The sequence below is a fragment of the Neodiprion fabricii genome, chromosome 7 (genome assembly GCF_021155785.1).
Source record: "Neodiprion fabricii isolate iyNeoFabr1 chromosome 7, iyNeoFabr1.1, whole genome shotgun sequence".
NCBI classification, from domain to species: Eukaryota; Metazoa; Arthropoda; class Insecta; order Hymenoptera; family Diprionidae; genus Neodiprion; species Neodiprion fabricii.
The window spans coordinates 15,073,313-15,100,327 of record NC_060245.1 but is presented as its reverse complement, the minus strand read 5'-3'; the positions used below and the strand labels follow the sequence as shown (position 1 = coordinate 15,100,327).

The 27,015-nt window shown below is 36.1% G+C and overlaps 1 protein-coding gene across 2 annotated transcripts in view; it reads left to right on the top strand.

Annotated features, from left to right (window-relative positions):
- LOC124186311 (polycomb protein suz12-B) overlaps positions 1-21,983 on the top strand; it is a 59,347-nt gene extending 37,364 nt beyond the window's left edge. For both annotated transcript variants that reach the window (XM_046577897.1, XM_046577896.1), the window contains one exon: positions 16,195-21,983. In XM_046577897.1, coding sequence (XP_046433853.1) covers positions 16,195-16,843 — 649 coding nt within the window. In that variant the 3' untranslated portion in view covers positions 16,844-21,983. The remainder of the gene's footprint in view (positions 1-16,194) is intronic.
- The last annotated feature ends 5,032 nt before the right edge of the window (positions 21,984-27,015 follow it).

The window sequence follows — 27,015 nt, the reverse complement described above, 5'->3', positions numbered from 1 at the left end:
TTTGAGTCAACAAACAAGCCCGATTGCAAACATTTTCACTTTCCAAAGTTTGAAATGAGTTCTATACTCAGGAATGAAGACTGCCTCTTGCGACGAATCCTTCAACTTATACTCAGGAATGAAGGAAACTAAAATATGAGTTGATCACTTCGTTGAATACCATCATAGCGTTACAACATAATTTAACCCCATTGGTGGAGGCTGGTGTCACGGTGTGACACTTGAACTTATTGTACGCTGGCTTTTCCCCTATCTCCTGATCACAGCTTCTAGAAATCCAGTGATGCTCTCATGTTTCTTTACACATTCATTATTTATAGTAGCGTGTTACCGCTTTATCAAAAGTTGAATAGTGCAGCAAGAAAAGTCTACGAAGAATAAAATGACCGCTGAGTAAGCCTTATTCATAATGATTGAAACCAACGGGAGCATTGCTTACACCCCAACGATTGATCTACGAATTATACAGATTATCGTCCGATATCACTGGTCAATATGGTTTTTTGCTGTTAGCTAAATTACATATTTTTTGGATTTTACATGCACAAGTATTAACACAAAAATGTTAAAAATGTTTCATTACATCAGAATAGCTAAATATGTGACAGAATCTATATTTGACATTATTATTGATGGTTTATCACGTAAAAGTATTATAACTACCCTCACTAACTAGTTAACGATTACTGTGTATAAGTGGACGATCTATCCTCACGTATGTATACATTTCACACAATATTGACAGCACGTAGACTGTTCACTTTGAATCAATTGATGTTCAAAATTCGTGGTAGAGAAGAGATATCAAGGAATATGCGTGCAGATTTTTTCCGTACGTCAAAACGAGATAATTCAACGTATTTGTATAAAAGAAGAGCAAAGCGTATCAGAAAGTTATTATATATCGCTATACCCACCCGAGATGTTGTTTCGGATACCCTTGGGTCCGATGTCGGCGCTGTTCTCGAGTCAAGGAATGGAAGAAGGAATAAGTATTGATATAAGGAAGGCTTATGGTTGAATGTGTCATGCTTTATTGCAATAGTGAGGAATTTGAATGTGCAGTTGAACGTAGTGGATTTTTTGAATGTTGGAATTGCAATTGATATTTTGTTATTTGAAGGATGGAATGGAAGTTGACCTGTCCGAAATGGATTGGACGTGTACTTGATGGAATAGAAAATATGTATCGAATGTTGGAGTTAAAATGAAATTTTTAGACAAAAATGTGGATACAGGAAAGATGTAAAGATTCGGAATAATGGGAAATAGAATTAGCTGAATAACGTGATTGCAAGAAAAGACAGTAAGATCATTATGAGAAATGTGGGAAGGTTAGCAAGTAGCGAAAAGACGGGGAAGACATATGGCGGTACGCTGGACGTAACAAGTTGTAAATTTTTTTTTTTTTTTCATTGAAACAAAAAAAAAAAGACTTTTTAAAGGAAATGGGCTTTCTTTTTTTACTGTTATATTTCATCGTACCTTATGCTTAGGTATGAAACGAAAGCATGTGCGAAGCATGACAAAAAATTAGCTTTTTCTTTTTTATTAACTAGTGTATTTCTACCACCGCAAGCTTATATCTGGTATCAGCAATACTCTTCCTGGCTACCTCATCCTTATCATTCTAAGATTTTTGTACCCCCCCCCCCCCCCCCCCTATCAGGTTATTCAACTGCAAATGCCATGACAGTATAGCGCAGGCACCATGGGCAGTGTGCAGTCCAGAATTGTATTATCTAAGCTATACTCTTCCTTGACTGAAGATGGATAAAGACTGTCGGCCCTGGGTTAATATTTTTTTATTTTTTTTTAATTTATTTATTATTTTTTTTCCGGGCACAAGTAGGAACAAGGGTAACGGCAATTTCATAAATTATGGACTAAGCTACTAACCACGCTGGTAAGAGAAGTTCTTCATATCCAACTGTCGCGTGCAGATCGTTGCCAACGTACCGTCATTATTCTGGATTGACAATAAAACATTGAAACATTTCGCACACTAAATATATGTACGCAGAAAGTATACAACGGGAAAAGGAATATCAATCGGATAGACATATATATCGTTTATATTCACCTAGATATGTTAAGTTTATATGGCCGATAGTAGATTCTCTGAGACCTTCAATTTTTTTTCAATATTTTTTATCAAGTCAGTTTTAAGTTATGAATCTTCAAACATTCTTAGTTTTTGAAAATCCCGAAAAATTCTATTCCCAATTCCAATAATTTAGATGTTGGGCTCACAACAAGTTTCATTTTAGGATTTTCGAGCTGAGAAATTTTTGAATTCATTAAAACGTAAGTCTAGAGTTATCAAGTGAAGATATCCAAAGAGATTCTGAAACATTTTCCATCTAGCGGAAAACATGTCAAACATTGTGTTGATGGTGAAACTATTTTTTTTAATTTGATCCAAAATGTTAAACTCGATTTTAGTCGATGAAAATTACGGAAGTGCTTAAAAAAATATTAAATAGGTAATAAAATCTATCTTAAGGTTAATTGAAAATTAACTGAAGTAAAGAACACAATGTTTATGAATTTATTTGAGACTCTGATAAGGTGTTCACTAGGATGTCAAAAAAAAAAAATTTTGTGAGATGCTGGCCTCCAGAACCATGAAAAATAAAAGTTCGAGTAGTATTCCAACAGTTCTCGAATTTTCCAGGTGGGTGGCAAAGAATTCCGCCCTTGAAAATTGTCCCGACCAGTTGTTTGTAATTGATAAAATCAAATTTCGTTTATTTTTTGTATTCATGTTTTCTTTTGTTTCACGTGGAAATTGGTATCCAGAGTAATTTGTTGGCCAGTTAGTAAATTGGTTGCGCGGGTGTGTTCTCACTTTTAGTATCACCAGAACCAACGACGAGGACGTAGTGAGAGATGGCTCTATTTTGCTTTTTTTTTTGTATTTTTTTTTTACCCATACTTTCCTAGGATGTTTTCGTATTTTCTCTCTTCTGATCCATTCACTTAAATCACGAGCTCTCGTTAAGTTTACATTAAATTTTATCGTTGCCCTTTTTGGTCAGAAACTTTTCATCATTATCGGTACGTCAGAAAATAGTTAATGTTGATTTATAATGCGAGTAAATAATTCGAGGTAGTAGATTAGTAGAGTAGATAGTAGTTAAAAGTAGAATAGTCGCGTATTGCGTCATAGATCGCTTATCTATGTCATGTTATTTGACATAACGTATACGAACAAGTGGGGTTTGATGTTTTCATCTGCTTTCACTGTCTCTCGCTTCTGGCGCATGTCATCGTACTTGTACGATTACAAGCCAATCTTTGCATACGCTACGTAATGTCTAGACGCGTAATGCACCAATCCGGCAATAATATACGTATTGCCACCCAATCGTACTGTCGATGAAACTGCATCGAGTGTGTGCGACTTCGTCTTTTTTGTAACGGTATAGCTCTCACCCGTAATTACAGACAAATCCAGTAATAAATGAGTACCGTATTCTATTACATCTTCCCTCACAGTTTTGCATGACCTGCAGGTTCGTTACGTGGCCAAAGCATGCTTTGCATGCATGATCTATCGCTTCCTGTATCAAGTGAAATCCTTCACCCAGTAAAATTTCGACGTTTACGGAAAGTGTAACACAAGGGTGACTTGTTTGATATCCACAAGTGCACGCAACGTGTTTCGTGCAACTTGTTTGCTTCGCAAACAAATAATCTGCTAAATGGCTTACATTGCACATAGCATCAAGACGCCGTATTGTCCGGGTGTAATACACTATGGCGTCTTTATATAAGTTCTCCCCGCATAATATCCTAGCCCTCTCTGTGTAATCTTTGGCCGTTATCTTTTTGTCATTCAATATTGCACGAGCCAGTTGGATCAAAGGAGATTGATCTGTAATGAGCATTAAATCGCGGTACGTTTTATTACATGCCATGCCGTTGAGAATGACTTGTAATGTCGAATCAAAAGCACAGGTATTGATTATATTGAAACTTTTCTTCATTACAGACACTGTACCTGTAAAGAGACCATTCTGTAGCAGTGGTAAATGTGCGTTTTTTACACCTTTAATGTAATCTCAGTCGGGGCATTTATTAAGGCATGTAGGTCCACATCTTTTCTTTTTATTTCGTATTGCATTGTCAGGTACTGTAGCAGTCTCGATTTTTGCCGCTAATCCACCCCAGTCCTCGCATGTATTCCATTGCATAAAATCTACGGGCGTACTTGAATGCACTCGACTATTTTTGTGATCCTCACTTATGCCGATAGAATCGGGCATAACTGAGTCATTGGTCGAATCTAGTTCTGAATAAACGCGGCTTTCAAGCTTTTTTGTCGAATGACTCGAGGTACATTCTTCATTCTCCTGATTTAGCGGCGATACGGTCAAATTTCGGGAGTATGCAGTGCCATCAAAATTATCAAACTCCATTTTTGGGGTCTTAATTAACTGCTCTTGTTTATCATCACTAAATGTCTTCTTGTCGCCTTTGTGTGATACAAGTTTAACCTTACCGTCAAGATGGTTATCGATGTGCTGACGCACGAATTTGTCAGGGCGCGTCGGTATGATACCTCTTAGGGTCCTCTTAAAGTCGGCAAACTCTGCTTCTACCGAAGAAGATGTGGCAATTCTCGGACTACGTTTGAAATGCGGTCTCATTACGCCGGTCCAAAGTGGGACATACGGTATGAGCTGTTTCTTAAACTGTTGGGCAAATTCCGGAATATAGCAACCGTTGATAACGCTTCCCTGATTTGAATTTTTAACGCAAATCTGTGCTGTAGAATAAATACTATCCGCCCACATTTTCCAGTCGGTATCAGATGCGATTTGGTCCTGTGAAGGATCATTCTCGTGCTGATATTCAGTTTCTCTTTGACGATTTTCATCCTCTTCGCTAACAGTAACACCTTGTATAACCTCATTTACTGATTGCATCCGCAATTCAGCAGGCACTGCCATATTATCTTTTGTGTAGCCGATAAATTCAGTCAACGACACGAGTAGAATTAATTCCAAACATTCGATCAGGGTTGGCAAATCCGAAATTTGATAAGCTTGACCTACGCATCATCTATAAAAATTACGGACAGCTGGGCCTTTTCCGTTTAAACATTTCCACCGAACAACCAACTGGACCAAGTAACTTACATCGAGTCTGATTTAAGTTTTTGGGAGTGTGCCGTTTGCTCGTACTGCCACGTGGTAGCATTTCTGCAGGTAATCGCGCAGATCATTGCACATACCGAAGATCTTGGTAACAGCAATTAGTAAAGCCCTACCGAAGTCTGATACGACTATCGCTGGAATAGGAACGCCTTTGGTCAGAATATACCACAAAAAAAATCCTATCGCCAATGCAGTCTGGTCTGCAGATATCATCTGGAAGACAGGAACACTACCTTCATCTGTTATACTCATACAATGGTATAGAAAAAATTGCGGAGTCATGCTTATGTTCCCGCTTGACAATCCCACCAGTGGCATCTATGGTGAAAATTGCATTGGGATTTTTTTTGCAGCGCTCTTCGTATAACTGTTGTTGCTCCGGTGTCCAATAAATACAATAGAACTTTTCGAGACCGATTTTGCGTATTATACAAGCATGCTTGCCATTTTTACAATGTTGGTACAAGTTGAGTGCCGGATTACCAAAAGATAGACCGTGTGTCTGTAGCAGCTGTTGCTCTTTGGCCTTACGTAAAACTTCACTGCTCGGAAGTATTGGTGGACCATTTTCGCCGAATTTCTTTAACCGTTTAGCTTCTTCATACCGATATGTTACCGCTGCTTTTTTTTGTTCGATAAAACGACTAGCAACTTGTTGACGCCTTTCGCCTCTCAACTGTCGCTGCTTTCGAGCCGTGTGATACTTTTCTATAATGTTCTCCGTGCAAATTTCGAAGGTCACGTCAATGTCTTTGGTTGGTTCTCTTAACAAAGTACCACGAAAGGTGGCTTTACATTCCAAACAGACACCATGAAACTTTGCACAAAGTTCAGCAGTTGCCCTAGGATGAACTGTGTTATTTTTAAACGAAATGACACAATTCAGCCGATGCTGCTTGCATATGTGCTCAGCGATAGCGTCAGTCCATCCTTCGCAGAACTTCCAATATGCGCGACCATTATAAACTTTTTGCATCGGTTTCATCAATTGATATTTATCAGCCCCTACGACGATGTTGAGTTTCTTCGAAAACGCAAAGTTGGAAAAGTTTGCGAAATTCTCGACAGTTGTTTCGTTGAATAACGAGTTTTCGTTCGTATTAGACGCGGTTCGAGACTTGTTAGATAGATTATATGCCTTCTGAACTAGATTGCGGAATCCGTTACGGTTTTCGTTCAATATGGAATAAACATGTTTCGCCGTTATGACAGAACCACGGTCTTTCATACGCTGAGAAATGATGCTATAAACAGCGTGCGCAGGTTTGTACGGAAGTCCATTGTTATTGAGAGTTCGGCAATCCGATTCTAATAAAATTTTTTGGAGAATATTCTTGTCATCCATTGTCTGAAATTACTGTAATAATACTTTATAAGTATAGTGCCTTTTCCCGATTCCCCGAGTGCAGCGGGCCGTGCAGCCTCGCGTCTATACCCCATCGGCGGCGCCGGTCTAACGAGAGACGCGGCCACCTAGCGGCCCCGCCGACAAGCCTCCTGCTGGCAATTGTCTTTAAACGCTCAGACCCTATACTCTGTCGTATTCGTTAAGCATACCCGACAGCCATCAATAAATAGATTTGCTGTCTATATTATAAGATTATTTGAAAATTAAAAATTATGCGAAATCAATATTAAAAATCTTTTATAAACTATGAATAGAGTAAAAATTTAAATTTATTTATAAATATGTCCACACATGAGCCGTCATTAGGTTTAAAATTCATTCATTCCAGGTGTATATTGTTTAAAACAGTGTATATGGTTAAAACTGGTGGATATATTGAGATTATAAATAATTGTCAAAAACCGTCTTTCGTCAAGGCACTATATTTTTTTATTGCACTTTTATTATTTCTTCGTTCTATATCGTCTCTTTTTAAATTTGGGCTTGGCTTTTGGAGTTTTTAATTTTTAATTTGAAAGGTATGTCCTCGTAGTTTAGATTTACTTTATTATTTTTAATTGGTCGATTATGGATCGATTACGATTTCTTTTCAGAAAGCAAAACCTCCGCACCTCCTTCCTCCTGGAGAGACGTAGACCAAACCACCTAATTTTCTCCTTAAATTTGCGACCAGGTGCCCCACTCCCTGGGTCTAACCTAATCCGATCGTGCCGTGTACAATGAGCGGTTATATTTGAATCATTACAATATTGTTCAAAACGGGTGCTCAGGGCACCCTACTTTTGACTACTACCTACTCTACTAATCTACTATCTCGAATTATTTACTCGCATCATAAATTAACATCAACTATTTTCTGACGTACCAATGATGATGAAAATTTTCTGACGAAAAATGGAAACAATAAAATTTAATGTAAACCTAACGAGAGCTCGTGACTTAAGTGAATGGATCAGAAGAGAGAAAATACGAAAACATCCTAGGAAAATAGGAGTAAAAAAAAAATACAAAAAAAAAGGCAAAATAGAGCCATCTCTCACTACGTCCTCGTCGTTGGTTCTGGTGATACTAAAAGTGAGAACACACCCGCGCAACCAATTTACTAACTGGCCAACAAATTACTTTGGATACCAATTTTCACGTGAAACAAAAGAAAACATGAATACAAATAATAAGAATAAACGAAATTTGATTTTATCAATTACAAACAACTGGTCAGGACAATTTTCAAGGGCGGAATTCTTTGCCACCCATCTGGAAAACTCGAGAACTGTCGGAATACTACTCGTACTTTTATTTTTCGTGGTTTTGGAGGCCAGCATCCCACATCGGCAGGCTGTTTTGTTATAAATAATCAGTCGGAATAGTTTTGAATCGCAGAACTCTTCGTCACTCACCTGGAGAACTCGAGAACTGTCGGAATACTACTCGTACTTTTATTTTTCGTGGTTTTGGAGGAGATAGCCGATTATTCTACGCAACCGTCGAAGTGGTCTGTACATTTGAACAGATCCACCTACCTTTATGTATTTTGACGTGCTGAATCTGAATCTGAGGTCCGTTTGGTCCGTACACCCTCAAAATTTTGAGAAAAGTGCAAAAAATCGTAAAAAATGGAAAAAACTGCAGTTTTGGTGATAAAAAAAAATGTTTAAACATAAATCATATAAGTTTTACATTTGATTTGATCCGCTGAGTATAAATCTGAAGTTTATTTTGCCTGTAGGCCCTTAACAATATAAATAAATTGCAAAAAATCCGTTAAAATTGCTATAAATTGTATTTACAGTAATAAAAAAATTGATTAAACATGATTAAATTTATTTCTCACGTATTGTGATGCACTAAATCCAAATGAAAAATCCGTTAATGTGAATCAGTCAGAAATTTACCAAAAATCGATCAAAAAAGCATAGAAAGATAAGGTAAGGAACGAGCTTTATTGATTTCAAGCTGTTATTCGTTTGTGTCGAACTCTTCTGTGTTCAAATGACCTACGAAACGGGTTTCTCTTTCGTTTTTTATTGTCCTTCGTCACTTCTCTCGTCAGCGTCCAGCAATTTTTGCAATTTATTTATATTTTTAAGGGCTTGCAGACAAAATAAACTTCAGATTTATACTCAGCAGATCGAATCACATATAAATCTTATATGATTTAAATTTAGAAATTTTTTTTATCACCAAAACTGCAGTTTTTCCCATTTTTTACGGTTTTTTGCACTTTTCTCAAAATTTTAAGGGTGTACGGACCAAACTGACCTCAGATTCGGATTCAGCGCATCAAAATACATAAAAGTAGGTGGATCTGTTCAAATGTACAGACCACTTGTTTGTTTTTGTGGGCTGGTGAAATTAACCACCCAATTTAGGAAACACTTTTTCCTTGGTTTTTTCTATGGTCAACTTGAAAAGGATATCAAAACCTACATTTTCAATTTTTAGCAAATATTTTACGAATTTGTTTCGCCCCAGTATTGAATTTTTAGCTAAAAAAGACATGTTTTAGAAAAAAAGGCGTAATACAATAACTATGGGGTTCCGAACGAAATGTCAAGAGGGTAAAACGTTGCATAAGTTCACATGGGAGTAACTAGAGTTTTTTCAGAATTGTTTTTGAAATTTTTTTTTACAATTTTTGGTTAGGACTCTGGGAAGTACAGGAGGGGCTTCATTTGAAAATTATGGGGTCTAGGGCAATATATCAAGAAAGAATATTAGTCTACTTTTTCATTTTTAATTAACAACAATTTTTCAGATTTTTTTGAAAATTATTGAATAAATAGATGAATGGTCTGATCGGCACAAAGGCAATTTTTTTTCAACAAAACACTCGTGTAAATGAAATAAGAGACGTGATTGATTATTTTTATTGTGTTGAAAAACAAAATCACCAGTTGAAAATTTTTTCTTTTTATTATTTTTTTTCAAGTCTGTAGTTCTCGATAACTCAACTGACAATGATTGTCCAAGTTTCAGTCAAGAACATTTTTTAATTTTTCAAATTGTAAATTAAAAATTTCTGGAAAATTTGTTGAAATAAGTTTAAGAATAATTAGTGGAAGATAATCCCACTCGTTTCGTTAGCCCCTCCACGCGTCGCCTAGAAATCCATTTCGACAGCTCTCAGTAGGGCCGCTGTCATTTACATTTTCTGAGCAGTTTATACTTTATATGTAATTTACTTGTCGAACCTGTCCCCGAAAGATACGTATTTTCCAACTAAAATACTTATAAAAAGCAGTCATTAATTCCAATTGCTCTGCAGTTCTACTGAAACGGGCGCGTTTGAGTGGCTTTGGCAAAAATTTTTCATTCTCACCCTGAAAATATTATCAAGGTGTGTTAAAAAAAATGTGTGTCAAGTTTAAAGGTGCTTTGATAATTTTAAGGTACCACCGAGCAATTGATATTTTAAATGGGAAACGCGTCTATTTTCCGGTACCAGTACTCAAATATTTCTTATACACATAATATCGATGAACAAAAGTTGTAAGTTGGTACACATTTTGGGTCTATTAATTATGAGGTATGAAATACTAATTTTGCAGATTTTTCGAACTTGTGATTTTTATACTTACAAACATTACAAAGATAATGAATTTAAATGTTATCAGTACTTCAAGTTTTTTGATCACAGCTAAAAAAATCTGAAAATTGCATTTTATACCTCACAATCTGCTGAAAGAGTGTGCCAATTACAAATTTTTTTTCGTCGACATAATATGGTATTTTTGGATAGGTTACAAATAATCAATCATTGATACATTTAAATTAGTGCTCCCTCTTAATACGAATTTTTCATCTATCCATTCATTCCCTGCATAGGGAGTATCTTGTGATGTGTAATCACGCGTAAACGAGGAGTCCGAACTAAAAGAGACCGAATCGACATCCTAGTTGCGCGTAGGTCTAGTTTGACCCTTGAGTTCTACAGTCGCTCGTTGGATAAAATCAATTAAAAATTATTCTTCATTTTTGAGTTTGAAAAATTCAATTACAGATTATTTTTCATTCGCGTAATGCGAGACGTTGATTAAAGTTCTTTCTTTCCTTAATTCATATATTGAAGTATGGAATGATATTTCTATAACGAGAGCATGTTTGATGCGTTTTTCCATGTATGTTTTACGTACTGAACTATAGTACAACTGGAACGTTCGCTGCATGGCTTGGTACATTACTTGGTATACGACTGGCTTTTAGCTGAGAGAGATAGCTTGGAGGTCATGATGTAAGGAAATAAGGTGAAACAATGCGCATACACTTTAGTTGAACCAATCAGAAAACATATCCAAGGTGACGTCATGTAGGCTCGATATTTTGTCCTTTAGTGTTTACATTATCATTTTTACAACTTTTGACTGCACAAACTGGCAATTTTCAGCAAACAGAATATATGGAAATAAATAAGTAACCTCAAGTAACCTGTTTACGTGATTTCTGTGACGTCATCTTGGACATGTGCAGACTGCGCGAAAATCGGTCTTCAGTTCTGACACACCTTATTTCCTTACATCATGTTGGAGATAAAGTGCTGTCTCTCTCGCACCGGTACAGTCTTTTAAAAAGCTTACACACATCTACCACACGCGTTTTTTTTTTTTATTTATTTTTTTTTTTTATCAGTAACATTATATTCTTGCTTAGGCTGTCCTACGCATGCGCAGTCGCTAGTAGAAAGAGACAGCACTTCACCTCCTAGCTATCTCTTATCTGAACCCCCACCATCGTAGTAAGCGTTCCAGTTGCATTATAGTTCAATGGTCTTTCGTACACAAGCGCCTGTCTATGACGGTCGAGTTAATCTGCGCATACGCGGAGTACTGGAAAGTAGGGGTTCGCGGTATTTTGATATACTGAATTTTTATCGGTATCTTCTTCCTCGAAATGTATAGGTATGGGAACCTTTTGTCAATACCGATACTCAAACGTCGAAATTTCAATGAATACCGAAGTACCGAAATTTCTGATAGTATAAATACTATTTAGATTATTGATAAACCCGTACCAAAAATCCTAACCTAATTTCCAATACCGCGCACTCCTACTGAAAAGACCACTTTTAAGTCCTAGGAGTCTCATTCGTCTGCGGCTCGCGCAAGCATTAGGTACTCGCCTTCGGCTCGTATGCGTGCTTACCCGCGACTCAGATTGCAAACTTACGCTCGGCCCGAAAAGACCGAGTTTGCTTCCTCTTTACACAATATACTATTTATTTGAGAGAAAGAAACACACGCGGCCAATGTCCATATCTTTCTAAGCATTTGATTGATTATTGATCGATGGTTCAGTCATGTATCACCGTCAAGTGAACCCACGGCTGCCCGTATTAATGTAAATTGTAGTTCGATATGACCACTCATTTCAGTGTGTACGACCGTATACGACGATGATTACTTAAGAATCAATACAACATATTTCGCCAAAATTCATAAATTTTATACAAGAATTTATAACTGCGAGGAGATGAAAAACCTTGAAGAACGTATGATAAGTAGATAACATGTCACAATTTGAGGTCATGTTCTTGTATTTAAGCACGTCAACATTAATAATTAACTGATATTATGAATAAAGGAATGAAACTGCTCTTTGATAAGGTACACATAATAAGAAAAATATATTTTCAGTATTGAAAACTCAATATCTTTTTTTAAATCAGCTTTCGATAGAAATAAACAAATATGGACTGCATACGTTTCTTTGTCTTGTTATGAATCGAGTGACTTTCAGTCCGAATGCACAGTTCGTGCTCTATATTTATGGTCGAGATGCTGATTGAGAACGAACAAAAAAAATCGATCATCAATTTAAAGTCCGGCAATACACAGTATCACCGTGTTCGCAGCACTATTTGATGGTTGAAAAGTTTACTAACTTTTCTATCAGTTTTTATCTTCACGGAACAGCTGCCTGATCGCCTCCCTGTGCTCTAGTCTCCACTTCGAGTGATGGTAAAATCCATAGACAATGAGCACATAGTGAGTATAGACAGCCCCCTAAGCAGAAAATGTGTCCCAATGCAAAAAGAGGTAAAACCCAATCTTTCGTTTACCTACGTGAGTAACTGGCGGTTGAATGGTCTAACGCGCATGCGCTAAAATTCTAGAGCACAAGCAGTTGTGTTGTTAAGGGATCGTCTCAGTGTGACCCTCCGAAAAATCACTGATTTTCGCGAATTTTTTTTTTAATGTTCAAATAAACTAATCGGTCCGGTTTTTTTTTCATAAATAAATAGGTTTATGAAGAATACGAAATGATTTTTTTAAAGTTTATTTATTGAGTGCATCATTGTTGTATAAATTGTTGTAATTTCACGTGAAAAAAAAGGTGCTGCACGGTTTCCACGATGACGGCCGCTATTTTGATCTGAAAAAAAAATTTCAAAAAGATTATTGATCTGTAGGAAAGTCGCTATCGCGCTATGGACGGTTTTTTTTCTTATTTCAAATTTGACAAAATGGCAGCGGTTTGAACAAAAAGTGTCGAATGTGGCCCTTTTTTTCGACAGTTTTTCGTGAAAAAAATAGGAAGTTTTCAAAAAAAAAAAAAAAGCTTCCATAGCGCGATAAAGAATGACGTTTAAAATGTTCTCCCGAAATTGGAACTAGATATCTTTAAAACTCTTCCTTTGAGAGTGGAAACCGTTTTGAAAAACACCATTCTGAGAAAAACGCGTTTAAAGATTGAAGTTGGAAAAGTTTATATAAATCGTTTACTTACGATCAATCGGCGATGCCAGGTCTTGATTTTTTTCTTGGGGGCTTCTCTCGTACGTCTATCCGTGGTGGATGTCAAAAACGAACTGAAATGCTTGGACAGTTTATTCTGCAAGGTTATAGATCCTAAGCACCTTAGTACTCGCACAGGGAGAAAACCCGTTCCCTTTCTACAAGAAACGCTGTAGCGACCGTAATAATTTGAATTTCGATTTAAAAATTTGAGTGAATGTTTAGAACAGTGTATACTATACGATAATGCAAAAAAAAAAAAAAACAATTTTTTGAAAATTTCACACTGAGACGATCCCTTAAGGATGGGTTACATATATCTTGGCGCCTGTCATCTGAACTTATAACGTTGGTCAACCTGACAGAACAACTGCTTTAGCTCTTGAATTTTAGCGCATGCGCGTTAGATCATTCTGTATGGAACATGAGCAGTCCATGCTTTATGTCTATGGTAACATCGGTTTTTGTCCCCTCTACATATCGACTTCTTATCGACTAGCGTTGCGCGTGTCAGTAGAACATAAACGGCACAGCTAAACAATCACTTTGTTTCACCCATTTTTTCTTACGAAAAGCCCTATATGGTTAGCAGTTTATACAGTGGACGCTAGATATATGGCCCTGCCGCGGGGTCCAAGGAGAGAAAATTTCTCCGCAATGGCTAGTTTCGAATCGCTCCCACTGATGGCGTCGCAAACGAGAGCCGAGCGCGGTGGGGGGTGAAAATGTAGCGCAGTGGAAGAAGGGCGCGCTAAGGTAGGGGATGTGCGTGTGTGACCGTGCGTGTGGAGGGGTACTCATTCGCATGGCTATTTACTGAATGACCATTTATCAAGCGCCTACAATACATCTTTACTTGATGATTTCTATTGCCTGGTCGACACCACTGAACTCTGTATAGACTGGAACGCGCGAGGGCCTATGTTCAGTGCAGTGTCAGCGGTGAGAGAGTGATAGTTGTGTTTCATACTGCTGCACTTGCCTAATACGTGGTGATCATGTCGCATAAAAACATTAACAGTCAGAGCAAAAAACTGGTGTCTGGCGGTTGGGGTGTTTGAGTGTTTCAAGCGCAGCGTAAACTGACGCTGACAGTTGAACCTGGTTTTATTTTTAATAATTTTGTTTGGATGAAATAGTGATATCACTTAAACGTGAATTAATCACTGAGCCGCCCATTTACATTTGAATAAAGATAATTGGACAGCAACATATCCGAAACTGAATAAAACAATTTCAAATTATATTGTCTTATGTCTATTATACACTTTTCTTTCCTTTTATTAGTATTATAAGGACTTATACATAGATATAACGCACTGATAATCCCTACATTTGTTTCGCTCTCGAGACTTGTCAAAGCACCGGACTGATGTTTACAGCTCGAAATGTAATTATGCGTGCAACAAGTGTGGACGGTACGAAACACTACCATCTCTCTCGCCAGCCCCCACTCCCATCGCGCGCGTCCAGTCTATATGGAGTTCAGTGGTTTACACTCTATGATCATGTCGCTATAATTATGTCAATCAATGATAATAAGCGTGTGTAGCTGACTTCATCCTGTCATAATATGGAAGTATACTTTTACATTATGGTATTATCACTGGTCGACATAATCATACCATAATCATACCGACATAATCAAACATGTACGCCAAGTATATTTAAATATAGTTGACCTTAATTAACTTCTGCACCTACCAGGACTGTGCGATTACTCGATTAATCGTAGACACTGGCCAATTGTTATTTTAATCAAGCGATAAATTAATAAATCGAAAAGATAATTATTGGAAAAGGATGATTAATCGATTAGTCGCACAGCCCTAGTATCCACCGCCATTGTGTTCAATGAAAGTAACAAGAACCGCAGGCGAGAGTCAAAAACGCTAGAAAAAACATTAAGCCACGCTGCAAAACAACAGTATTTATGCTTAATGCTTAAGTAATCCAAAATATACTCCTAATGTGTTCAAGATTCTTACGTAATTCTTTACAGTGACAATTTGTTACTAACTTTCTCACATACATATGAGTGTCGGCATTGACAGAAAATTATTAAATATAGCTAGCTATGCACCGTCTTTTGTAGGAACGTACAAGCGTGGAGGTAATGACAGTGCCCGGTATTTACCGACTCTTTTGTGGAACTACAACGTTATATGAGTCAGTAACGGTATGAAATTTCTGAACTGAACCTCTAGGCCTCGTCCTTTGCCCACTTCCAAAAAACCCAATTTAACTGGCTGTCTTTAACAATATTTACTCTATAGTGCAGGCCAAAATGTAAAATGAGAAAACATAGAATTTTGAAATGTAAATAATTAAATACAGATACATATGATTGCATGTGAACATATGCAACGTACTGATGTAGACATAAATCTTACGTGAGATCACAATCAATACGTGTATGTAATATACATACCGTGACAGACTCAGGGAACTAATGATCTGTAAGCCCATGCGTCAAATCATGTGTTTTGATTGGTAGATTAAAGTACTTATTCGCGCAGAATTTTTCGTTGCTTGTCAGATTGACGAACTCAGTTGCGGCCAGACGCTAGCTGTTGAAATTCGCATGGGTCTCGAAGTTATGTTGCGCTGGGAATTTCAGATAGCCAAAAATGTAACGGGTCCATATACAAGTCAACATAACCTCGAAACCCTTTTGTGTATTGACATTTTCGCGCTGGGGCCCAACTAGGCAGAGTTGACCAGTCTGTCTAAACAGACAAAAAACTTGACACATGCACAGTTGAGTGTACAGTTTCCTGAGATTATGACAGTATAGCAGTTTTGTCCTGAGTATTTCAACATCTACCAGCTCTATTTGTTGCATTGAATTATAAATGATGTAAACTTGATCAATTTTGTTTGTTCCTAGGCTATATCATCATACAGTGACATGTCTTCCCATTTATCCCAAAGAAATGGATGTAGATTCAGAAGGTGAAAATGATCCAAAATGGTTGCAGACAAAGACAATGATGATGATAGACGACTTCACAGACGTTAATGAAGGAGAAAAGGAGTTAATGAAGATGTGGAATTTGCATGTAATGAAATATGGCTATGTCGGAGACTGCCAAATACCTTTAGCATGCCAAATGTTTCTAGAGACCAAGGGTAAAGAGCTGTTAATGAAGAATTTATATCGGAATTTCGTGCTGCACATGTGTAGTTTGTTTGATTTTGGTCTAGTCAGTCCAGTGATTTTGTACCAAACTATTCAAAAGTTGCAAGAAATAATGAAAGAAGGTGGTGAAAACAGTGACGTGAAGAAGATTTTACAAAAATCTCACGAAGCTCAAGTTGAACGTTGGGTAACCACTGGTGTATATGTGTCAAGCTTAGAAGCCACCAAACCAAGCGGATCAAGTGCAAAGACTAACTTCAACAACGAAGTTTCCAATTTAAATGCCCGAAGAAAGACAACACTGCCTCTTGGGTCACCCCCAAACCCACAAACTAGCAAAATAACTGTTACCGTACATAATAATGCCAGTAAGCACGCTAGTACAGATATATATTAATTATGTATATATATTATATATATACACACAGTACTGTTTGAAGCAAATACACTGTTCATCGTCACTCGCCAAAAAATCCAGCAAACTATTACGTACAATATCAGCGCGAACTTATTCCAGAATGATGTGTTAAAATCCAATGCTCAACTTTTTCAACTGGTAGGGTCAAATCAAAAGATATACATTTTCCTTAAAGATTTTATGGTTAACATGCTTTATTTTCCGCCCTTACGTCACATACCTCAGATGATGGTGTGAAAACAAAATTACGGCTGCCGTATTATAATTTGTTGTTTAGTTCTTCGAAATTTCAAAATATTTCTAATCAAAATTGAACCCAAAAGCTGCCAAATATCATTCTTTCGTAAATGAAGGCACTTTCACAGTCAAAACCGAATATCTGTCACGGGTAGACCTCCCGTGGTAGATTGTGACCAATTCAAGGCTGCTGGTGTTGCCTGCTGCCACCTATTTAACCTACGGAACAGACGATACAGGTGGTCTTGGATCATTCAGAATCCTCCTCAGGAGGTGTATCTAGGAATTGGAACAGTACGATTCTTATATTAAACACTATGTCATGAAAGCGTATTTTCCAAGAATACCCTCCCAGCAGAAATTAGCATGTGGAAATATTGTGAACTTATCTAAATAATTGAACTCTATTCTGCATTCACACAGAAAACCCAATATTGTTTGTTAGGCTACATAACTTTATATTTCTGTGAGGTCTGAGCATTTACGATCAATGTCGATCTCTCAAAAACCGAAAAAGCGAGAAATATTAGAAAATTGAGGGTAATTTTCTGTTACTCGTTTCTTTAACTACGCATTGTACTTGTTAATGGTAAAATATTTTTTTAATGTCTAATTTATACTGGTACCGTGAGTGGCTCATATCATGGCCTATGAATCACGATTCTTTATTTATAAAAGTATAATTGAATTACGATCTCATGTTTACGCCTTTGTTTGACCTACTGTTTGTGTGATCGATTTAAGACAGAATTAATAAAAAGAGATATCTAGTACACATTTTAAACATGCTCATAAGAAATGATATATGGAAGTTTAGCCCATATTTCGCAGGTACACAGCCTAATGGTACAACTCAACAATGTACAGTCGCCATTTCAGAATATTATGGTTCATTTGGTATACCAAAATCAATTTTGGCGGTCGACGTTTTGCATAATATATCTGAAAAGTAAATCATTTGATTTGAAACTTCAATTTGAAATTGTAATAATTTTACTTCTAACATTTAATTTTTTTTTATAAACTATCCAAGAAGTACAATGTGTATCTAAAAGCTTGAAATTTTTGTACTAAAACACAAAGAAGTCAATTCATTTTATAATATAAAAATTGTGACAACCCACGGGACAGAGGAAGGTTGCCGAAACCGGATCTTCGCTATGTAAAAAATATAATTGAGTATCTATTTCTTTCTTACGAAAATATATAATGTACTTCTTCACTTATGATCTTTTAATCAGTTTTTTTATCCCTGAAAATATAATATAATTAATGTCTTACTTATGTCTAGCTTCTTGAATCATAATCATAGTGTAAAGGATAAAATTTTTTGTCCAATGTGTTCCAAACGGTCTTATAAGTCAGGTACAGAATTCAGCGGAAAGTGTTCAGTTATCTTTATAATGTACTTCGTATTTATATATTTTGATTACGTGCAGCTTATTCTAGTTTTGTCATCCTATATCCGATCAATATAAAAACTTCAAACACAGCAGACTTAAAATTAAATTTCAAGTGTGATTTAGAAACTTGTAAGAAACGTCACTTGCAAAATCTACAATAATTGTTAAAGAATTGTGTTTACAGTTATTCAACGAATTCGAACAATTAATTGAATTGTCACGAGGTATCAAATAATATCTAGAAAACCTTTACTTGATGAAGAAAAACAAAATGAAATCAATTTATTACAAAAATTTTTTATAGGCAACCTTCCCTTATGTTGACCCATAGGTCACTTTCCTTGTCTATAAGCCCTCTATCAGTCTGTTACTGATTCTTTTATTCTGAAAATCATGGCTGAATAATTTCGGTGATATTTACTGGTGATATCAGTCTGTTTATATAGAATGGTATTCGTGTCATCAAATAATTTACACTTTCTGATATGTTGATTACCATAAGTAAGTACCAAGTATAACGTTATAACTCAGAATAGATTATGCCTTGCACATGGAGGAAGATATAGTTTGGCAATATCCTTTAGTGCATTGCCATAGGATCTTGTTAGTTGAAAGTTGAACTAATATTAGAAATAAATAATGAATGTCCTACAGATGTTTAGCAAGAATTCATTTTTTATACAGATTATGATGAAGTAACAAATCGTTGGATTTATCTAGCCCCGACAACGCGTAGTCTTAGATATTTCGAAATTAGGCATGTAACAAGAATCAGTGATAAATATAACTTTAATTTCTTAAACCAAATTACAAGAATTACTAATATTTTGCCAAAAAGTAGTAATATACAAGGTTGCGCTAAAAGTGATGGGACCCTTGAATAACTTTTGAAAATGTGTAAATATCTAAATAAAATTTGATGGAAGAAGAAAATCTCACCAATCCAAAATTGCAGCCGAACCAATTTCTGCTGCCGCAATTTCAGCTGAATGTATTAAGCATATTCAAAATGGTGGCCAAATAACAAACTTAAGTTCTGCCGACGTTCTTACATACAGGTCTTACAATACCGGTGGTGAGGGGGTGTTCGCTTAACGATTAAGGTTTTGAAATCCATCTACGACCGCAAGGGGCGCCACAAGTACCATGTGCAACAGGGATAGAAGCCGCATTCTGTCTCTTTTTCTATCGTACCCAGCGCATGCGTTATACCCTCTAACCTCATTACGCATATCTATTTCGTCTTTTGCAAGCTATATTTAATTTATGGATACAGTAAATGCAACTATATGTTTTTCATGGCCGAATATAATTAATTAAGGCAAATGTGTTAAAATGAAAACGCACCACCTCACTGTCCACTACACTCCATCCTTTCCATCTACCAGCAGTGACGCACAGTAGCGTTAGCGTTAATGAAAACCTCGGACACTAAGGGTATCACTCCTCAGCACTGGAATTAGACCACGTTGCAAGACTTGTATGAAAGACCGTGGTTCTACCTCCTCTCCCGATCCACAGTGAGCCACTGCATTTTGAATGAGTTGGTCCGATGAAATATTGTTTGTCAATAATTTGAACAACAGCAAACCTGTTGCTTTACCTGAGCAGGCTTGAAGTAGCAAGTTGCAGAAAACTCAGAATTCTATATATTTCCGTGAAACTATCACTATTTCGGCTAATCTTCAAGAAGGCTTTAAAAACTGAGATGGCATTTGATAGTACCAATTCATCCAAAATTTAATGACTCACTAGCGAGGACAGGAGGTGAGGGGGGCTCAATAACTTTGTTACGTAGCCACTATTTCGAATACGCACAATACATTGAGCACGAATGGCGACAGCGGGAGAGGGTAATTCTGGATATTTCCAGAATTTTAGTTTTGTTCGAGCATCATTTTCGATTGACTCATGGCCTTATGAATAGGCCGACGGATCACGAGCTGCTAAGATAAGCACTCAAAGTGAAACGGAAGACGAAAGGGGAGAAACTCACACGTACAGTACACTGCCACACCATCATTGATATCTTTATGCACTGTATTCAAAGGACCTACAAATGCTTACGTTAGTGCAACTGTGCTTGCGACAATCTTAAAGCGTCTGGGTGAGGAAGTGTTCAGGATACGAATTGCTTATTGCTCATAAAATAAAATTGAAGCAATTTTCGATTATGCAGGTTAGTTTCGTATACAACTGTTATGTCGAAATTATGAGTTACATCTGTATTTGCTTCGACGAACGGCTTACCATGGTGCAAACTTCAATTGCCTAATTCCGTCTTTTGTTTTATCCTACAAGCCTTCAGCTTCGTCTCCCTATTTCTAGATTCGCGGATTGAGTGGATTAATCAAGCTGAAATTCGGTGAGCGCATACTGATAACAAAAAAAAAATTTTTCAAACGAACCGTAGTCCCCGTTGTCATTTAAGGTTTTAACTGTCTTGCACGTCGCTGCCCCCCCCCCTTCCCTCCCTCCAATTCATTGAACCATTGCATTTTGGATTGAGGTGGAACCCTTACAAAAGGTGTATTTTTTGGTCTCATACATTACCTCCAAATTTCATTTTGATGTTTGCACACATTCAAAAGTTATCCGCGGGGCTCCCAATACTTTTAGTGCATTCTATATGTAATTTTTATACAACTGCACCTATCCATAGACCTGACTAGTAGGTATACGAACACAAAATGTTTTACACCCACATAATATATAATAAAATCGTCACTGCCGAGTCCACGGATAGTTCTGTAGTTGATCTAAAATGCATCCACCGTAAATCCGTATACAAGTGTAGTTTAACTGACGATAACAGGTAAGTATGGAACCAAACTAGAATGCAGTGATTAGAAGTACCCTGATTAACGAAATGTAAAGACCAGACCCTTCGCCAAATTAAAGTATGCCCGTATGACAGCATCAGCAAAATTCACTCCGTATAACAAAGTTCTGAGAAATATCCATAATATAATGATTATCTGGAATCAGTAATAGATACATTAATATAGGTGTCTAGATATATTCTATTATTTATTACCAAAAGTTTGTTTATTACTGAACATGATAACATTGAATTGATGCTAATAATAAACTATAATATAGAAAGAAAATGTTCTTCAGGGCATATGAATGCGTAATTGTTTTTTTTATTTCAATTTCTGCCATTACAATTGATATATCCTTTGGTGTTGTAACTGCATTTAAAATATTCTTCTATAATAAGCGTGTTTTCCTGCAGTTGCAAGTGTGAATTATGAAAACTTGGAATACAGATTACTATGAGTACTATATCTAGGCAAACATAGACAACTAATCGTATTTGCATCTAGCTTGAGTTTTTTTCTGCTTATTCATTCGCAAATTAATAAATGAGAAATGTCCCATAGGTCATTGAGTTGGTGAACACTGTATGTCCAGCTGTAATTTAATCATGTCCGATGGTCGGCAACTACGTTTATAATAAAATTTATTAAAGTTCATATTGTGTGTCAGAAAAATCATCAATAATCCAATAAATTATAATTCAGATCTACTATATAAAGGTTGATATAGACAATTATGAAAAAGGAGTGATTTGAATGAAATGATTTATGTTGAACTATCTTGGTAGCTACTCCTCGCTACTCCAACAATACCCTTAGTTTTTGTGCTATAATGAAAATAATTGATAAAGTGAAAGTGCCTTTGCCAAAACTAAGAGTATTAGTATAATTAATAGAGCGTTGTTCGTCAATATAAATCATGGAATGGCATATTTATATAAAATACAATTAAGTACATTCTTTAGGCACTATAGGTTAAGCCACCGTTTGAAAGTGAGTTACCAAAATCAAATAAAATAAAAATGTACGTTAACAAGAAAACAAATCAAGACACATTACGCTGTAAGAGGCATACAATGCCCAATCCATTAGGTTTTGATTCTGAGCATGTTTTATTCCATCGACTCTTCTTCTCCACTGTTTCATTTGTTAGAATGTGTGATCCATCGATTTTCTCAAATCTTTATCTACACCCGTCTTAGACTCATGAATTTTGAAACATGTTGTGGCTGTTTAAATATTAAGTTATACTATTTTTGACTACCTTAAATCTCACTTTTCGCACGTAACTAGTTCCTTACTGTTTCAATTGGTTGATGACATTTTATCTCTTGTTTGGGCAACTCATGTTACGATGGATGTATCACTAATATTTTTTTTACCAAGTTAGGTTAAAAATATTTTTTCTTTCTTCATTTATCGTGATTTAAAAAAATTCACTTAATACAATTAGCAAGACGGTAATATTATTTAATATATGGGAAAGTTAACACATTAAGTGTTCCTGTTATGCGACATATCTACTACAACGTCAGCGATAAACAAACGATTCATGAAATTGTAAGTAATCGTGAAATTTTCGTGAAAATCAATTAAACATTCAGACATTCATCATCATGACTTACCATTATCTGTTTTCAATTCAAAACTCGTAAAGTTTTTTTTTTTTTAAAGATACATTGAAAGAGGTATCGCTAAGGAAATGTCTATTCTGCTATTTTATTTTCAAAAATCATGTTCCAGGATAAATCTGAATCTTTTTGGTCCATGTGCATATATAAAAGTAAGACAAAACAATTGAGGTGTCATCCAATTTTGCCTGTGAAATAAATTATACATGTATGTCGCAAGGTAAAACTATTAGAAAATGCGTTCTTATACTGAAATAGTAGGATTTTAAAATTCCACACTCGATAATGAGTGTATGACAAAATCTCTTATATTGCAATTACTTTATGATCCTGGATAAACGCTAGGTGAAAAAACGTGAATAAAAAAATGCCCGAGCTTACAGGTTGGTAAATTGCTCGAAATACGTTGCAAATAATTGACAATGAGTGTAACTGGCTATGAAGAAAAATTTTCTTCTTCATAGCACTCCTATTTTTAACGACAAGGGCTTATAGTTTCATAGATGAAGCTCCTTCGGGGATATCAAAGTTAATAACATACCAGTACAAATATTGATATTCAACGCTCTCCCATGACTTATACTTCTTTCAACGTTCGCAGATTAGGTACTATTGTAATATAAAGCAACCATAACATATAAGATTGCCTCACTCGATGCGTAACAAATTTTATGTATGTCATGTATTCCTGATGACATGAAGTTCTTATAGAGGCTCTGAAATATAACGAATGATTCATTAACTATAGACAAAGTATTTGAATGTTACATAAGGATCCCCACGCGCTAACATAAACAGAAACATGGAGCTTGATCTAGCATGTGTGTACTGTATGAAATTTGAACCACATTTGGTTTTATTCTTGCCGAGATGATACTGAAAGAGCATATAATATAAGGTCATTTACTCATTGCTGAGCACGAGTGCGACTCACGCAGCCGTCGGGTCTGACGTTCAGCAAGAAGTACATGACGCCATACCTACAGAAACCCTCACAAAAAGAGATCTGCGAAAGCAGCCACGAAAGGCAAAAAAGTTGGTCATTTTTTCATTTTTATTTTCAGTTTCCCTATAAGATGTCGATGCTACAGAATCGTTTAGACATTAATAGTATATTTATGTAAGCTTCAGAAAGTTAGTATGAAGAAATGTGTGTAAAATATGTGTTCCATTATTACGAGATGACGTATCACTTTTTCTGAACCTAGGCAATGTTATCTTATCTGGTCTTCGTTACTATTATCCATTATGATTATCATTAATTTTATTACGATTATCACTGTCCATTTTGAATTGTAAATACTTTTTAAAAACTCAATAAACCTACAAAACAAATTTGTTTATGCGTTTAATTTTCTCCGATCTAACATTCATAAAGAATATACATGTATATCAAGTCGAGAATTATTCACCCAGCCCAACTATTTCCCCATCTTCCAGTGTAGAAGCAAGTGGTCATATCTCAGGGACGCGTGAATGTTTTTCAATGACACTTACATGGCTGGTAGTCCAGACCCATGAAACCTAATTGTTTCACTTCCAAAACGATCAAGTGGTTCTGCAGAATTAGTTGTTGAAGATGATGAAAAAAACATATCTTTAGCACGTACAAATAGTTAGCTAGGTAATTTCCAGCAGAAGGTTGTTCGTTTGTCATCAATTTAGCGAGACAATGCTAACCAGACTGAGCGGAAGAATAGTTATGATGCCTCAAATCAGACGGTATGTTACGTACATTGATTCTTACTAGATTATATTTATTCACATAATGTGCAATAGATCAGCCTCAACCTTTTCATTTCCACTAAATTCATGAATCATTCGTTTGTTAATTTGCATGTCTTATACTATCGCCCTTAATGTTTTCAGATTACCGAACCTATAGAATAGACGAACATGAAGCTTCAAATTGATATTGAACGACCCAACGAAGACCAAAGTTTACTAATTGCTCCGAACCTCATAGTTGACAAGGATACACGGCCATATTCCGTATCTGCTACATCACCTTGCTTCACATGACACATGCTCGGAAAAGTAGTAGCGATGAAGTGGAACCTCTTCTTTGACTGTTCGTTATTCTATACGTTTCCTATAATAATCAATCTGTTGGAATAGAGAAACATTACACTCTTGCAAGACAATGTCCCAAAACAAAAGATGGCTCGCAACTGTTTCAAAGATGACACTGCGTATCACGTTGGAATAAACTAACTTTCACCAGCTACCAACCGATAACTTCGCCTACCTATCCGTTGCCACTACTAACTCCTTACAGAGAAGATAGATATAAAAGTCAATACCTACTCTCCTCATACAGTACATACGTACGAATACAGTAATAAGCTTTATTCTTTTGTTTGTTTCGACTATTTGCATGGAACCAGAATTTTTTGTTATCACATATTGTTTCGCAATTGCCTGAACCATTCCTATAGGATTACGAATCGAGTGCAAGAGATTTCATTGTCTTTAACCATCTCCCACTGGACTGCCAACTGATGTAATTGCAGGTATTTGACTCGGGTTTTTAACTTCGAGAGCGCAAGCGAAATAACAACACGTGTGGCATGTAGTCCAGCTTAAACCGAAAGTGCTTTCTTAATTTCATCACAGCGACAGGATACAGTATGGTGACAGAATGTAGAAAAAAAGAGGAAAACATATTATTATTGCTATTGGAAAAGAAGAATGAAAAATATAGTGTGTCATAGAATTATAACAACTTGATTAATATAATTATTATTACAACGTCAACATCTAACTTCATCTACCTATCCGTCAACACTACTGACTTTCCACCGACATGACTGATATAGGCTTGGAAGACGATCTTCGTTGTATCTCATAAGTGGAAATAAATAGGTGGGTATCAATTTTTTAAATATCTTTTTGCGCTTACTTATGTGGGTGGAAGAGGAGTTCAGTCGTGAAATTTAAGCGGAAGACGACATTCTTTAAGCTTATGTTTCAATTAATACGTACAATAAGTTTCGCGTATACGGCTATAAATTTTATTTGTTAAGTTTTTGCTGTTGTTATAACCCTTCATATTTGAAATTCGTCGCGAAGAGGCACATTTTAGACTTGTATATGTGACTTGTTGACATGTACACATTAGAGACTTCTGTATGTGGCTGTTAATGTGTGTATCTCAGTACACTACATTATTTTAGCCAATTTAAGGTGGACGCAGCCGTCTATTTGAACGATATGAAAGACTCATATCAATTATTAGCGAGAAAAATTTGCTAGAGAGAGTGCAATTTCGAAAATTTTCAGGTGAGTTGAAAAATTAACGACGGAACCAGGAATCGAACCTGGTATCTAGAGATGCTTTGCCGGAGACTTACTCCAATAGACGACCTAGCCGTCCTGACTACAATGTCATTAATTTCTCTGATCATCTGTATTTGAAATTGTTATTGTTTTCGTGTGCCGTGAATTTATACTTATTTGAAATTCGTCGCTTATAATAACCCTCCTGTAACCCCCCGTCGTGGGAGTGCGTTAAAAGATGTTCATGTTACTATTATATGTTACACGAATTACTCATACAAAAATCCACAGATATTACACAGGGTGTAACTATTGGAATCATTAAAAATGTAGTTACAAGGGTAACGAATCAATATTATACTAGATTACACTGCACTTATTAGTAACCAGAATAGAGTTATGTTTATATTTTAAACTGGTAACAGAATCGACATAAGCTCAAATCAAACATTGAAGATAAACATACCATCAAATATTTCCATCTTTTATTATTAAACAAAAAATATGCCTGTATATCTATGCCGATGAAAGACAGTGAAGTTAACTATTCAAAAAAATAATGTTTCATTCATCCCAATCAGACATGGCGATAATTTTGCCCTGACGATACGGATCGATTCACGGATTCGATAGAATTAATGTTTTCGATTCTTTTTACTCGCAAACTGCGGGATATCGCTATCAGAATTCATAATTGTTGCAAAATTCGACTTTACTTTACTGCAGTCGGCAGGAATACTAACAGCAGAATGAACTGATACTCGCATTATCTCATACAA